General features: G+C 55.0%; 7 protein-coding genes across 7 annotated transcripts; 3 read left to right on the top strand and 4 right to left on the bottom strand.

Annotated features, from left to right (window-relative positions):
* Positions 1-72: 72 nt before the first annotated feature.
* Positions 73-756, top strand: PG998_012932 (uncharacterized protein; the record flags this gene model as incomplete). Its single annotated transcript, XM_066879748.1, has 1 exon — positions 73-756. One exon carries the CDS (start codon positions 73-75, stop codon positions 754-756), a length of 684 nt encoding a protein of 227 aa, XP_066726132.1.
* A 395-nt stretch (positions 757-1,151) lies between these two features.
* On the bottom strand, positions 1,152-1,952 carry PG998_012931 (uncharacterized protein; the record flags this gene model as incomplete). The annotated part of the gene is made up of 2 exons (XM_066879747.1): positions 1,152-1,464; positions 1,636-1,952. The coding sequence occupies 2 exons, from the start codon at positions 1,950-1,952 to the stop codon at positions 1,152-1,154; spliced, it is 630 nt and encodes a 209-aa protein (XP_066726131.1).
* A 758-nt stretch (positions 1,953-2,710) lies between these two features.
* PG998_012930 (uncharacterized protein) lies at positions 2,711-3,388 on the bottom strand (the record flags this gene model as incomplete). The annotated part of the gene is made up of 2 exons (XM_066879746.1): positions 2,711-3,011; positions 3,075-3,388. The coding sequence occupies 2 exons, from the start codon at positions 3,386-3,388 to the stop codon at positions 2,711-2,713; spliced, it is 615 nt and encodes a 204-aa protein (XP_066726130.1).
* Positions 3,389-3,848: 460 nt separating this feature from the next.
* On the bottom strand, positions 3,849-5,198 carry PG998_012929 (uncharacterized protein; the record flags this gene model as incomplete). The annotated part of the gene is made up of 1 exon (XM_066879745.1): positions 3,849-5,198. One exon carries the CDS (start codon positions 5,196-5,198, stop codon positions 3,849-3,851), a length of 1,350 nt encoding a protein of 449 aa, XP_066726129.1.
* A 622-nt stretch (positions 5,199-5,820) lies between these two features.
* Positions 5,821-7,039, top strand: PG998_012928 (uncharacterized protein; the record flags this gene model as incomplete). Its single annotated transcript, XM_066879744.1, has 2 exons — positions 5,821-6,450; positions 6,503-7,039. The coding sequence occupies 2 exons, from the start codon at positions 5,821-5,823 to the stop codon at positions 7,037-7,039; spliced, it is 1,167 nt and encodes a 388-aa protein (XP_066726128.1).
* A 359-nt stretch (positions 7,040-7,398) lies between these two features.
* Positions 7,399-8,862, bottom strand: PG998_012927 (inorganic pyrophosphatase; the record flags this gene model as incomplete). Its single annotated transcript, XM_066879743.1, has 6 exons — positions 7,399-7,790; positions 7,883-7,949; positions 8,016-8,076; positions 8,149-8,332; positions 8,407-8,566; positions 8,692-8,862. 6 exons carry the CDS (start codon positions 8,860-8,862, stop codon positions 7,399-7,401), a joined length of 1,035 nt encoding a protein of 344 aa, XP_066726127.1.
* Positions 8,863-12,349: 3,487 nt separating this feature from the next.
* On the top strand, positions 12,350-13,648 carry PG998_012926 (aspartic protease; the record flags this gene model as incomplete). The annotated part of the gene is made up of 1 exon (XM_066879742.1): positions 12,350-13,648. One exon carries the CDS (start codon positions 12,350-12,352, stop codon positions 13,646-13,648), a length of 1,299 nt encoding a protein of 432 aa, XP_066726126.1.
* Between the last annotated feature and the right edge of the window lie 1,223 nt (positions 13,649-14,871).

The following is a 14,871-nucleotide window of genomic DNA, read 5'->3' as shown; positions in this document are numbered from 1 at the left end:
CCTTCGAATCAACACCTCGTGGGCTCGTTATTCCATTCCTCTTTTCCAACTTGCCTTGTCCCAAACTACAAGATGCACATTCAAGACGCCTTCTCATTCCTCGCCTTTCTCTGTACCTTCATTGGCATTACCATGGCCAATGAATCTCCCCAGCCTGAAGCTGTGGAACTGCGCAGAGCCATCCCCGACCCCCACGACATGTGGGCGCGATCCGACGTCGCCGACGCCCACGCCGCCGTCCAGACCGCGCCGCCAGGCGTCGTGGACGAAGACCACCCGGTCACGGTGAACCCGGCCATCACGTTCGAGCGGATCGCGGCGACGGACCAGCAGAGCAGGTGCGACACGGGCAACAACAACTACGAGAACCTGACGGGGACGCGGGGCGAGGGCGACGGGTGGGTGCGCGAGTGCCAGTTCATCTCGGGCTGGCTGCGCAACGCGGGCAACTACGGCCGCTTCAACATCCCCGGCGCCAAGTGGGACAAGACGGGCCGCGACTACCTGGTGCTCATCTCGACCGACCTCTGCGCCTTCGGCGCCTTCCGCACCGACTTCGAGCCCGAGGACCTCAAGGTCGGCGGCGTCGACGTCGCGGACCTCATCGACAACTCCGTCAAGTACTTCAGCACGCCGAACCTCAGCCCGCCTCGGGTCGAGGCCGATGGCTTCACGTACTGCGAGACTGATGTCCCTTTCGGATGGGGTCTCTACAACATGTACGCCGATCAGCAGATGCAGTACGATGTCGATTAAAGTTGGGGACAAGGGTGGTTGATGGTCAGGGGTTTGTATTCGGTTGATATCTTCCAGAGATTAAGTCGGCAGCACATACCAGGCTTGTGCACATCTATATAATGAAGGTAGCCAATCAATGGCACTCTATTTTTAGATGGATGCCTTATTTCATGCTTGCATTGTCTGTATAAGTCACGATCCAGACGAATTAAGTACGATGGAATGGAGAAAGAACACCATAATAAAGCTCAATGATAGTTAACATGCAGTTTTTGGTTTCGATGGAAACAGTCGCGTCTATTAGGTTCACTGCAATCCAGTAGCAAGCTACATGAGTGTTTAACACCCATTATAGCATCCGTCTTCGCGAGTAGCAACCCAGCCCCTTATTCCTTGCAAGTCTTCAGTACACTCTAGTCGCCACTGTCGTAGCACGGAACCTTCGTGCGGTCCCCGTCACAGAGATCGCCCGTCGCGCAGTTGGTCCGGAAATAGCCCTTGAGCCAGGCGGACCTGTACCACAATCCGGCCGAGACGGTCTCGCCATCTGCGCCACCAGACCCCCCATTTTCGGAACAGGCGAGATCGAGCGCCGTCCATGCGCTGTCCAGCTCCTCGCTGCGGCAGGGGTTCCAGAAGCCCCAGTTGCAGAGGGCGACGCGCACGCCGCCGTGGTCGTAGTACCGGTGATGGAAGGACGATGCGCGGCCGTCGTCGGTGTCACACCTACAACCACACACCGACATGTCAAACGATGATTCACACGGATACTTCGCAGAAGAATCGGGAGTACAGCATTGCATGAGCAGCGGTACATGTTGAGGGAGAATTCAAACAAGCAAAACATAAAACCAAAGGGGGCCATGAAATAATAGAGTAGAACCAAATAGTACTTACCAATCCTTGAAGACCTCGACGGTCGTCTCAAACTCCTTCTTGTTTATCTGGGGCTTATTTTTGCAGTAGACGATATCTTTAGCTGAGGTGGCGTTGAGGGGGTGGGTGATGTTCTTGGTCTTCTCCGGCAGGCCTCGGGCGGTCCGGTCGGCCGCCTCTTGGTATCTCTTGTTGACGATCTCGGTGGCCTTGGCAATACGTTCAGGGGTGCCTATGTTGAGGTACTCAACCTCAACAGTAGGCTTGTTGAGTTTGGATAGAGGAGAGGCAATGGCAAGTACCCAGAAGACAGCGAGACCAAAAACGGCAGCGCGCATCGTGAGAGTGTTGGAAAGATTGGAGGAAGATGGTATTTTGGGGTTTTGATTAGGGAATAGGAGACGCTAGAGAAGGTCAAGTTGGCGGAAAACTCTGGACCTTTGTCTGTTCTATTATTTCGAAAGAAACATTCCTGCACACTTAGCCGGAAGATCCATCAATATTTATACGCAGCTATTATTGCCCTTGAATTCACCCTCGCGGGGATGCTGGTGAATTCACAGCAAGCTGAAGCTTCAGGCATGACACAATTTCCTGCATCTTGGCCGAGGAGTCAACCATGATACCTTGTATAGCGGTCAATTGAATACTTCAAGGGGATTTAGTGCTAACTTCACAGTATGTGCATTGAATTTAGCTTGCTGGATTGCAATGCCACTGGGCTACTGTTTCCCTGTGAGTAGCGAGGGCGGGAGCAACAGCCAACGAAAAGGGATACATTTGTCAAGATGGCTTACGAACGCGGCACTTGATCTCAGGGGTGATTTGGACATCACGATGGATATCGCCGTCAATATCAAGTAACCTCTGCTTTTGAATCCAGTTTGTTCTAGACAATCCATTTTGAATTATTTTCTAATATGGCTTACGGAGGTTACAGCAACATATGGCCATGGTCAATCTCAGATCTTGATGAAGGAAGTAGACGTGTTGGCGATCTTGGATTCTATCGAGAGCTATCTTTCCCCCCATGACGAGAACTCTCTCCAAGTGACCCATCTGATCCTTCGTCCACTATCTAGCTCGTATGCGAGATTCAACCTTCATTTCTGCAGATTCTGTGTCGGTCAGCACCGTCGCAGATGTTCAACGTCGTGCAGTTGGATCGCCAGTAGCCCTTGCGCCAGGACGACTCGTACCACAGGCCGGTGGAGACCTTCGCGTCGTCCCCAGAACCCGTGTCGGGGCAGCTGTCTTCGATCTTGGCAAAACCATCGTCCACCTCGGCGCTTTGGCACGGGTTGTAGAAGCCCCAGTTGCACAGAGCGATACGCGTATTGCCAAAGTCCAGCCAGTAGTGGGTGAAGGGAGCTGCATAACCGTCGTCGCTGTCGCACCTTTGTATCATGCAATTACCATCAGCCAGCTAGTCTCCAGCGAAAAAAGCAACGGTCGCTTACCATTCCTTGAACATCGTAAGGCCTATATCATAGGGCTTCTTGTCAAAGTAATCTTTGTCGTCTTTGCACTTGACCATCCATTTCTCACTGTCATTGCGAGGATGAGTCATATTCTTGCTCTTTGACAACTCCTGGGCGAGTCGGTCAGCCTCCTCCTGGTATTTCTTATTGACAAACTCGGTAGCCTCTGCGATGCGTTCAGGGGTGGCGATATCCAAGCGCTGGATGCGTTGCCGAGGACGAGGGGCCCAAAGAGATCCGAGAGCAGCAGACAGAAGTGTCCACACAACCGACAGGGCAATGAGAGTTCTCATCTTGGGCGAGTATCGGAGGTTGTATGTGCAGGCTCTGTGTTAGGAGATTAGTCTGTGCAAGGCCAATTAACCTTCCTTCTATCAATATGATGAGGAAAGTGTTTCACAGATGTTTTTAGAGGGCAGTATCTCACTGCATTTATAGGTTTATAGGAAGAGTGTATTCATTCAATGTCACCGAATGGTTCAAATAGTATCATATTGACTTCAAAGTCTTGAGCCCCCAATCATTCAATATCATGAGGGTTTTAGTCACCCCCTTGCCATACTGTCACCACATGAACGCGTCACTAGGTATTGAATATGGTATACGAATTAGCTTACTCTGGCAAAACTCCCATTGTTAATCCAACTTGTCCCTGATGCCCCTTTCCCACAATCGTTTCCAGATTGGCTGTCTATGGTATACGTAGTCCCCGCTCCGAATCGCTGCAGCTATGCCCGCGATACCGGGAAGCGGCTATAGAGATAGAAGCCACTGCGACCATGCCCTTTCTGCATAAATCTCGGACGGATTGACTGTGACCTTATCGTAGATGGACGGCAGCGTCGTGGCCCGGTACTTCTCCCTCAGCTTCTCGTACCAGGGTTTGCCGTAGAGATCCCAAAACTCCTGCTCTGTGTAGTAGGTATGAGAATTCAAGGCCTTGCGTCCCCCCAGTTGCGAGAGATGCCGCTCCAGATCGCGGTTCTGCTGGACAAAAGCTATCGGACCCTTCGATACTCTGCCCCATAGCCCTATGTTAAGCATGGGTTGGGGCTTATCCTCCCTGGTCGACGAATTGGGGTGGAAAGCAGGGGAACGCATCTCCCGTAGTGGACAGAGCCACAAGGGCCACACCTCGAAGTTTCCGGCAGCGTAGTCCATAAAGCGCTCAGCGTTCGCGAAGGGCAGCGAGAGGTCCTGGATCATAAAGTCGACCGAGCTGCTGGTGCCGTGCAGCGCCCGGTACAACATCCGCGCGTGCAGGAAGTCGTCGAGAAACCATCGGGTCAGCCGGTTGAACGGAACGAAACCGAAGTACTTGAAGCACTCGCGGCCGACCCAGAAGGCGCCCCGGTCGTAGCGAAATAGGTAGTCTCTCAGGGGTATGTAGTCGACCATTGCCTCGCCGCCGGTTTCTTCCAGGCGGTTTTGAATTCGCTCTTGTGCATGCATATAGAACCAAGGGTCCCATGGACCGCTGAATCTCTGTACACTCACAGAAGGAGGCTTTTCGTTGGTCAGTATCCCTGCCATGATGACGCCCGAATTCCTTGAGTACAGGATGCCATCCACATAGTCATTCATGGAGTTCTTGGTCTCCCCCATGATGGAATCTACAGCGTCTCCCATGCTCGATATCGGATAGTACGTCAGTTTCACGTATGTCTTGGCCGGTATGAGTCGCAGCTCGAGGAGTGTGATGACCCCGAGTGTACCTGCGGCTTCAGCGGCGCCATGGAACAAGTCTTCACGCTCGTGCGCTGATGCGCGAACGATCACACCATCGGCAAGGATCATCTCGACCCGGCTGACCGTCTGGCTGAAGTAGCCGTACTTGAAGGAGCTGCTCTCGCCGGCCGAGCCCGCGTGTCCATGGGGACGTTGGGTTCGACCAGGGCTGTCTCCTTTTTTGGGGTCTATTCTGAGGATGCGGCGAAGGCAGCTGATGTCGACGACGCGCTCGTGGTGGGCTGGCCGGGTGCTGTTCGTCGAGCCATGGAATATGCGAAAGGCCTGTTTGCGCTGGGACAAATCTCGTACCTCCGCCTGAATTCTCTTCAGATCAGACTCATGGTATTCGAGATCTTTGATGTAAAACTCCATGACGGAAAGGGGGGCGAGGTCTGATGACCAAGCATAGAGATTTAAAAGCCAGAACGCTTAGAACTTTGAAGAGTAAAATGAGAATAAATATCGCCTCGATTGAGAACCTGGGAGTTTGCTTGGTTTCCCGTATCCCTGCTGGTCGCCTCTTTCGGTTTGTCACACAGGCCTAGCAAGAATGCAGTTGGTCTTTGCAAATTCCTGTAAGCGCCCACAGATTGGCATGCCACCTCGGCTTGTGACACCCCAGATGCCCCTTGAGAGCTTTTGGGCCTTGCAGCTGGACCAATCAATGGCAGATTTGTCTAAGAGTAAAGTCTGTCTGGAAGTTACCAGTCAATATCAACAGCTATTTCGAGTATTTGGGTCTGTATTTGACATGCTATGGAGTGGATCGTGGAGGTGGACAGCATCCAATTTGACCATGCACGGATTTGGTCGAATGCGGATGGGGCCATTTAATACCAGATCCATGTTGCTGCCTAGATGTTTCCTGTATTAAGCTATACGTATAAATACATGATTTCATTTTCCTAGATAGGGTGTTTTTTTTTAATAAATCGTCTCTTTCTTATGTATTTATCTATGCTCAGCCGCTGATCATCAGCAAGTAGACGTCGCCATGATGAAGAACCCACCACATACATTCTGCGAATACTTTCCCAAAGGATTAGATATACTCTTTTGGAACATTTATAAACGGCGTGGACCAGAACAAGCCTTTTACATTTCAAAGGCACTCTATCAAAAGGCCGAGACGCGAAATCAGGAACTCAGCGACGATGAGGTACGTGATCAGTCACAGGGCCGGCAGTGGAAATCAAAGCAACACGGAGATATACACTCGATGCTAATGGAGCATTTTCCCGCAGCGTGCCATCCTCTCGAACCGCGGCGACCTTTTCGGCCGAGCATTGGCCCAACCGCAGTCGCTGACCCTGGCCGAGAAGTACGAGATCCTGCATTGGGGCCCGCCCGAGAAGCTGCACGCAGCCATCCGCCACGCATCGGGGGCCAGATCAGCCAGCCACTCGAACTCCTCGACAAGATCCGCACGTCACCGTCGCTGTCGGCGGCCTACGCGTCCCTGACCATCGACGAGCTGGAGCTGCTGGTCGAGAGGTTTCGGGCTCGCCCACCTGCCGTGGGCGACGGTAGATGGCCAGATGCGGAGCACTGGTTCCCCGGCAACCAAGAGGCACGCAACCTCATCCTGGCGCGCGAGGGCTTCGCCGACCCCGCGTACGAGCTGGTTTTCCAAGACGCGCGTACGGTGTACTATCGGACGAGCCCCCCGCATCCAGCGGGAACGACACGCCAAGTTCCAGGCCACGGAGAGGAGCGGCGCGACGGGCTTGCTGGTGCAGCGGCTCGAGCCGCTGGGCTTGCGCAAATTCCCGTTCCCATTGACGTTGAAGAAGCCAAAGGAAAACGGGGAAGAGGAGGAGGAATCCCTTCCGGCTCTGACCCCCGGCGAACAGCCGGCCGTTTGCATGTGGGACCCGGATGATGAGACCCCGCGGAGCCCAACCCGGGATGATGTCGACGAACACGGACGGCCGGCGTGGCCGCGCCTCCCTGGCAGGGACTGGTCTTACCCCGCGGCGCCCCAGATCCTTTTCCGGGATGATGCGCACAAGAAGCCGAACTGGGATGAGGAATTCCGATGGCTGGAGGGGAGCTTTGGGTGGGGAAAGGGGCTCGTAGCTATTTATGCGTACAAGGCTTTGACGATGGAAGAGAGGGTGGGCTACGAAGTACGATCGGAGCAGCTACGGCACGAGGCATGGGACGAGCTCGAACAGAGGAAGAGAGACGGCAAGATGCCTTATGACTTATAGATCTGAGTTGAAGGACTCCCTACGGTTGTCCAGGCTTCGCTCTATATTCCTTGGCTACGCGTAAGGCAAGCATCGAGAAAAAGTAGGCAAGCATATATAAAATTTATTTCCATAATGGCCTCTGGCACTGTTCGTGTCGAGATCAGTAGGCTTTTACTCACAGAATCATGACTACTAACTACAAACTTTTGGTTATCTTCAAATTGCTTAGTACATAGTAAAATCAAAACGGTGTAAACGTTCTGACTAGTTATCAGGTAAAGAAAGTGCGGAAGGGCAAGAGAACCCGAAGATGCGACATCTCGGCTTCGACCCCACCGCCAGCCAGGCCACCCTATCTCCCGCCTCGAGCATTTCGACTACTCCGGAATCTCAATAAGCTTCTTGTCGCTATCCAAGTAGTACCACCGCTCATACTTCTCCGGCTTAGCAGCCGGCAGCTCGACCGCCGACTCCCCCGGAATCCCGAACTTGGCCGCAGCGGCGTCGCTGCGCACGTAGCTCCCGGCGGCCGCGGGGTCCGACGTCTGGTTGTAGTTGATCTCGTTGGAGTCGACGGCGTCGCCCCGCGCCAGCTCCGCCCACCACGCGTGGCCCTGCTCGAGCACGGCGACGGCGTGCGCGACGTCCTGGTACCCCCCGTCGCCCGCGATGGGGATCACGGCGTCCCCGCGCGGCACCTTGTAGTACGTGAACCAGTCGCGGAAGGCGGCGGCGAGGCCGGGGCGGTACTTTTCTAGGTCTTGGTGGGCTGGGCGGGGTGGCATGTGCAGAGTCAGCGACTGCGATGGCAATGTCGGCGAAATGAAGGGGGAAAGAAAAGGGGAATGTGAGTTCGCGTACAATTGACAACGGATGCTAAAGGATCCTTCATGTCGATGCCGATCATCTTCCAATCCGTTTCATTCCCCTGCGGAATTCGGTTTGGTAAGCAGGCATGCGAAAAAAGGGGCATTTCTGAAAAGTCACAACATACATCCGCAATGGCGAGGCCTCCGAGGACCTTGACTTGCTTGACCTGACCGACGTAGCCAATACTGGAATTGAGGCCCGAGGATTAACATGTGCGTTTCGAAGAGCAAGTCCCACCTTGGAATAACACGACTTACTCTTGGCCAATGTCGAACAAATCAATCGGATCGTTATCCCCCGGGAACCCAGTGAAGTTGTGATCCACATTGGGGTTCTCCCACGTCTGCGGGATGGAGCCGTAAAGGAACGGGTACGACTTGTGAGGCCAGACGCTCTCGACGAACCTGGGCTCCTTCTTCTTGGTGTCGTGGAAGAGGGGGTCTAGAGGGGGCGGCGACGTATCAGCTACTTTCCAGGCCTGCTGCGCGTAAAAGGTCGAGGAAACCGTGACGTACTCATCGGCTCGTCGCGCCGGATCTCCAGCTTCGCGTCCGTCCACCGCGGGATCTCGACCACGAAGCTGACGATCTGCTTGTCGGCGCCGTCGGGCCAGAGCGGGACGTCGTGCCAGAAGGAGATGGGCTGGCCCTTCTTCTCGAGCCAGACGCGCCATGCCTAGCAGATGCGCCGACCCGGTCCTCCATGTTAGCCATTCCGACCCTTGATATATCATGTACAAGAGCGCAGCACCATCGTGCTGATGTGTTGTCTCAATGTATTGGAAAGAGGAGTCCACGAACCCTCGTGTTGCGCGCCCCGACTTCTCGCAGGCTGAGGTCGTCGTAATCGAAGCCCGAGGCGGCAGCGGCACCGTCTGCGGTCTTGGGGGGCGGCTGCTGCTCCAAAGTGGCAGTGAGCGCAATGGAGGTTTGCAGACAGACTGCGATCAATGCGGCGGCGTTCACCATCATCTTGAATCACTTGTGGAGGAGACCGGGGACGTAGAAGCAGCAATCACCAGCTCTTCTTCGCCTGGAAGGGTGAAGCATATCATGTTCAATATATACAATCCTTATTTCCTGCGTGGCTTGGTTTCGGCATTGCTTTGGCTGTCCCTTCGGCGCACACTGATGCGATACGAACTCAATTCCCAGTCAGTTGCCCGTGATGTTTGGAGAAGCCAAGACGCATCAGTGATCTTGGCGGCCGACCGTGCCGGTTGAAGCCCGTACACGTGGGGGATTCCTTCCGGTGATTGAAGAACCCCCTTCATTTGGATCGCGGCATCCCGATTTGGGGGATGGCTATCTCATTGCTGCTTCTCCATCTGGATGCGTGCCAAGCAGGCCTCCCATGGCCCATTCTTCCGGGTCGGCTGGGAATATTTGCCGCGACTAGATACAGACAGGCTCAATTGTTCCTGCTGGATTCGAAGCCCGCTCTCGCAATCCTGCACTTTGGCAAATGATAAGAAGTACATCTGGAAATACAATGCACCTCTAAATAGTATACCTTGACCCCAGACCGAGCTACAGCTCATTGAGAACAGTAAGGACATAACAATCGAAGCGACTGAACTGTGTTCTTCAATGGCCTTTCCTACTTGTTTTGAGCGCAAGGAGCTATCGGTGGGCAATAGAAAGGATGCGGCCCCGGCAGTTAAGCTAGACATGCTGTGCAGTGTTGGAATCCTTATTACTACGGGCAAGACGAGAAGCGCAGCTGAACGCCGAACGTCGGTCGAGGTTTTCGCACTTCCCGAACAGGAGCCTTGCTTACTACCACTCACCGTTTCCCTATTCCTACGGCCCCGAACTCCCGATCCACCGTTTTCTGGGATCGCGGATTCCTTCCTGCCCGTAATACGAACGAGGCTCGACATGGCGGGCAGGTATTGCCTTCACCGAATTCCATGCTGACTCATGCGCCAAAAATGACTGAGCGGAGCCGAGCTTCCTTTTTCCCAAGCGGCCAACGACGACGAGGCAACCAAAACCGGTTGCCGTACTGACCTAGACTTGTGTTTTACGGCAAGCTTTTGGGTTCAATCCGGAGAGGTTGGCAGAGGCAGTCGATTGGGGTTCGACGGCATGCGCCATGCCAATACATGCATGCAGATGCGTTGGCAGCCGCTGAGCGTGTTTGTCCTCCCAACATGAAATTTCCGGCATATGCTGCGACACCCAGTGCAGCCCACCAAAGGGCAGGCAGGGAATGAAACCAGCGTCCAGCATGCATGTCTGGCTTATCGCATGATGTCGGACGGTTGTCGACGCTTCGCGAGCTGCCAAGTGTTGTGTCTCGGCCTCGCATGCTTTTGTGTAGCGGTGCACTGCACTCGTACTCGTTCACGTGGATAAGATAAGCATATGTTGGGTTCAGGGGTTGGGCACTTCCAGCCCTTCAGTTAGGTAATTGAGTTACAACACGTAGGGGGAAAAACGAACGCGTCTGTGGGCAGACTCAAAGGCCTGTGAGGAGAAGCTGTTTGCCAATATAGGACATGTCTCGGGTGATGGGGGGCTGGTTGGGCTTCCCGTGGGCAACCATTGCGGACATTCCAGCCATCAAGGTCAAAGGTCCTAGACAGCATGTGTCATGGTTGATTGACATTTTGACAGACGGGACAGCAGACGGCACAGAAGCGCAAGTGCTGACATGCAGCCTAGCAGTGCCGTCACACCCCGCGGGCTGTTTGTCCAAAGTCCAAAGCGGGATGGCGCTGCATTTTGCAAAGCGACGCCAAATAGATAGCTCGTACAAGCAGGCCGACGGCTCGACGGACGGTAGCGAGCGAGCGGCAGATTGCTGGCCTTGTTTGTTTGTTCTGTCTACCGCAATTAGTGTTACTGATGGATTATGCGGAAAGAAGTTGGCTGTTCGTTTTTTTTTAGCGACTTGGCATTTCTCTTGCGGACGGGGTTGAGGGAGGTTTTTGTATTTACGCGCGTCCCCCAATTCCCCGACCGAGTGCCGTGTCTATTGCTTCATTTCGCTGGCAACCAAAGATTGACACTGACAGATCCCAAGTAACCAATTGGGGGCCGACCAGACGGCCGAATGTTCTGCAAGCCACCACCAGAAACCCGTAACTATTTGTGTGTATTTGTGTTGTGTCGCTGTGATATCTACAGCTTCTAGCAGAGTAGCAGCGAGGTTGCCAGTGACCTAGCGCTGGCGTGTTTCAACGAGGCCCCGACAGACGCGCTGCGGTTCGCTGTCAGGTACCCGTTCGCTAAGCCAAGTGCTAATCTACCTGACGAAGGGGGGAGGGCAGGGGGGGTGGTGCCGGTGGAGCCTCTGATCTTCTGCTCTGATCATCGTCATTTGGCCCGCCGTGCTTGGCGCCCTCCCTTTTCCCTCCAACCACAATAAGCGATCATCTCATCTTTTGGCCCTTCTCGCGGTGGGAAGCTTAAACTCAAACAGACCCCTGTCGACCCCTTTCATCTTGAAATCTTTCGTTGCTGGCAGCTAGATTGGCCACTTCCCACTTTCTCGTCCTGTTGGTGTGCGCTCTGAAAGAGCCGATTGCCGTAGCGAGACCAGATGAGGCGGAGTAAAGCGGGCGCATAATGTTGCAGGGGAAATGGGCAATCATCAAATCATCTCTCCGTGACCGTTGCGAGTCTGAGGACATGCTGGATGCCGGGACAATCGTTCATGCAGGCAGACAAGCAACTGTTCGCGCCTGCTTCCTGCCCCCGCCAAGCCTCCGAATCCAAAGCCGAGATCTTCACCAGTCGACCGTCATTCAGCCTCCTCCCGCCTTGGTCGTAGACTTGCATGTTGACGATCTCAATGGGTATGTCATATCTTGGCAACCCAAGTGGGCTCTGCTTTTCTCTTGACTTGAGCAGCCCCTCCCGCAGGGATCCCCGAATGGATCCCCTTCTCGTTCTCCTCCTGCTCCATTCTGCCCATTCTGATTCTATCGTCTTCACGCCAATGGTTGTTGGTGTGTGCCCATCTTCGACATCTCCCGACCGAAACCGGGCCTGCTGATTGGACCATCCCGCAGTGCTGACTTGTCTGCCCGTCTTTGCCTCCTGCTGTCGTGCCCCGTCGTCCAATTACTTTATTAGAGCTGGTCCTTGGCCGCCTTTGCTTTTGCATCCTCCTCGCTTCCGGTCTCTCTCTTCTCCAACAAGAGTTCACATTCTTTTTGACTCTTTGCTCATAGACGCCTCATTCTCTCGTTTTATAATTCCTGGTTCATATTTGCAAAACCGCTTCCCTTCGTTTCTAACCTGCTGCTTCGCCCGTCGACGCCGCAGCATTTCCGTCGTTCTTGTTGTCGTTGAAAGCACCCTGCACCGCATCGCATCGCATCGCATCGTATCACGGGAACTTGACGTTTCCTCGCCGTCGCCGTCGTCGTTCGTCCTTTTTCCTCCTCAGATACCCCTTGGTCGCCAAAACCAAACCAAACCAACCTAAGCAATCGCCGTCGCCACCATGCATTTCCCTACGACTTCGATCCTCCTGACGGCGGGTCTGGCCGGCCTGACGGCCGCCGCGCCCGCCCCTACCGCGCCCCGGACCAAGATCGGCACCGTCTCGATCAACCAGGTCCGCAACCCCCACTTCAAGCACCACGGCAAGCGCCGCGGCCAGAAGGTGCTGGCCAAGACGTACCTCAAGTACGGCGCGCACATGCCCGCGGGCCTGGCCAAGATCATGACGGCGCTGCACATCCCCTTCAGCGCCGTCAACAACCTGCACCTGCGGGCCAACGGCACCGCCGGCCAGGGCAGCGCCGCCGCCGTCCCCGAGAAAGACGACATCCAGTACCTCACCCCCGTCCAGATCGGCACCCCGCCCCAGACCCTCAACCTCGACTTCGACTCGGGCTCCTCGGACCTCTGGGTCTTCAGCTCGCAGACGCCCTCGCGCCAGGTCAACGGCCAGGCCCAGTACGACCCCGCCAAGTCCAGCACCTCGAGCAAGGTCGAGGGCCAGACCTGGTCCATCTCGTACGGCGACGGCAGCTCCTCGTCGGGCGTCGTCTACACCGACGCCGTCGACGTGGCCGGCGTGCGCGTCCCCAACCAGGCCGTCGAGGTCGCCACCAAGGTGTCGAGCTCCTTCTCGGCCGACGAGAACAACGACGGCCTGCTCGGCCTCGCCTTCAGCAAGATCAACACGGTCAAGCCCACCAAGCAGACGACCTTCTTCGACAACGTCATGAAGAACCTCGACATGCCCGTCTGGACCTCGGACCTCAAGAACGACGCCCCCGGCACCTACAACTTCGGCTACATCGACGAGTCGGCCTACGAGGGCGAGATCAGCTACGTGCCCGTCGACAGCTCGCAGGGCTTCTGGTCGTTCGAGGCCGCGGGCTGGTCGGTCGGCAACGTCAGCTCGACGGCGCCGTTCAAGGGCATCGCCGACACGGGCACGTCGCTGGCCATGCTGCCGCAGGAGGTCAACACGGCCTACTACAAGCAGGTGCCCGGCGCCGCCATGTCGTACTCGCTCGGCGGCTACGTCTTCCCCTGCGACGCCAAGATCCCCGAGTTCACCTTCAAGGTCGGCGACGTCTCCATCACCATCCCCCCGTCCTTCATCAACTACGCCGTCGCCGACGAGGAGGGCAAGAAGTGCTTCGGCGGCATCCAGCCCGACACGGACATCGGCTTCTCCATCTTCGGCGACGTCGCCCTCAAGGCCGCCTTCGTCGTCTTCGACGCCGGCTCCGAGGCCGCGCCCCGCCTGGGCTGGGCCAAGAAGGACCTGACTGCCAACTTGTGACAATCACAGCCTGCTCCTAAATCATCTCCCTCGTCCGAGCCGGCCAAATCGGCCGACTCTGCTGCTCAGGCTTCTGAGCCGGCCAAGCCCGACGCCGCCCAAGCCAAGCCCGCCAAGTCTTGCAAGGCGAAGCACTAGACAAAGGGCGGCGGTCGGAGGACTGTTTTCGTGTGATTAAAGCGAGCGTGGAAAAGAAAAGAGAGATACGGACGGGATTGCCCCCTGGGGAGAGGATCTTCTTTTTCTTCTGGCCCTCACATGTCGCGAAAGGATATTGTGGCAAAACTCAAGTTTTCGTGTAATTTATAATGGTGATTTTCTTTTTGGATGGATGGCATTGAAAGGCTTTGAAGCTGCGGTCATGCATCTAGATCCTCGCCAGGGCCCGGAACTATCTCAACAAAACCAATACCAAACTTTTGTCGGTATAAAAGCATGATTCCCCAACAATAGAAAGCTTTGCCTGTCGACTATGTGTCCGCCTACCTATTTGCGATTGTGATATCTGTTGTCATTGCTGCATGTGAGATACCCGTCTGAATATTTACAGAAAAACGGTGGTTGCTAGTTTCTGCGGTCCGCGGCAATCTAGCTCTAGCTCAACGGTTAGTCGAGATCTTGCAGGGTTTTACAGGGGCATAGCTCCGGGTCACGGTTTCTCTGTGCATGCCCTGGTTGTGATTTCTTTCCCCCTTCAATTCGCCGAGCCGAGGAAGCTGGAGGGCCAGCAAAGGCAAGAGTAGCATGCCCAAGTGAAATCATCGATTAGCGTTTCCCAGATGCCCCGTCCCTTATTGCAGGATGGATACATCCTTCACCTGCCTACTCTGCCAAATTTCGGTGTGTCTGACGAGTCGGGACTCTGCTTCCTCGAGGCAATGTTGTTGTTTGATGCCAGCCAAATTTCACTTCCCGATCTCGGTCCGACTGCGAAAAGCAACACAACCACCAATCAAAACTTGGTGGAACGAACTAATTAGGAAATAAGGAGAATTGGCTAGCGAGCGCCAACAGTCCACCAACCCGATATTGCTTTCTTCGCGTCCTACAGGCACTTGCCGAAAGAACCAGTCAGGGTAGCAAAAGAATATGTAAATGACCAGCCCTTCTTGTTCTTCGAGTATCGAGTCATGTCCTGGGGGCTTGAGGGCGAGGAACAGTAATGGCTAGGGATGCATCTCGAGATCGGCGGGTTTCTCCCATTACGATCTGCGATGCCCTTG

Source organism: Apiospora kogelbergensis, assembly GCF_038363985.1.
Source record: "Apiospora kogelbergensis strain CBS 113332 chromosome Unknown utg000008l_segment0_segment0, whole genome shotgun sequence".
NCBI lineage: Eukaryota > Fungi > Ascomycota > Sordariomycetes > Amphisphaeriales > Apiosporaceae > Apiospora > Apiospora kogelbergensis.
The sequence above is the reverse complement of the archived record's forward strand: the minus strand, read 5'-3'. Positions and strand labels throughout refer to the sequence as shown.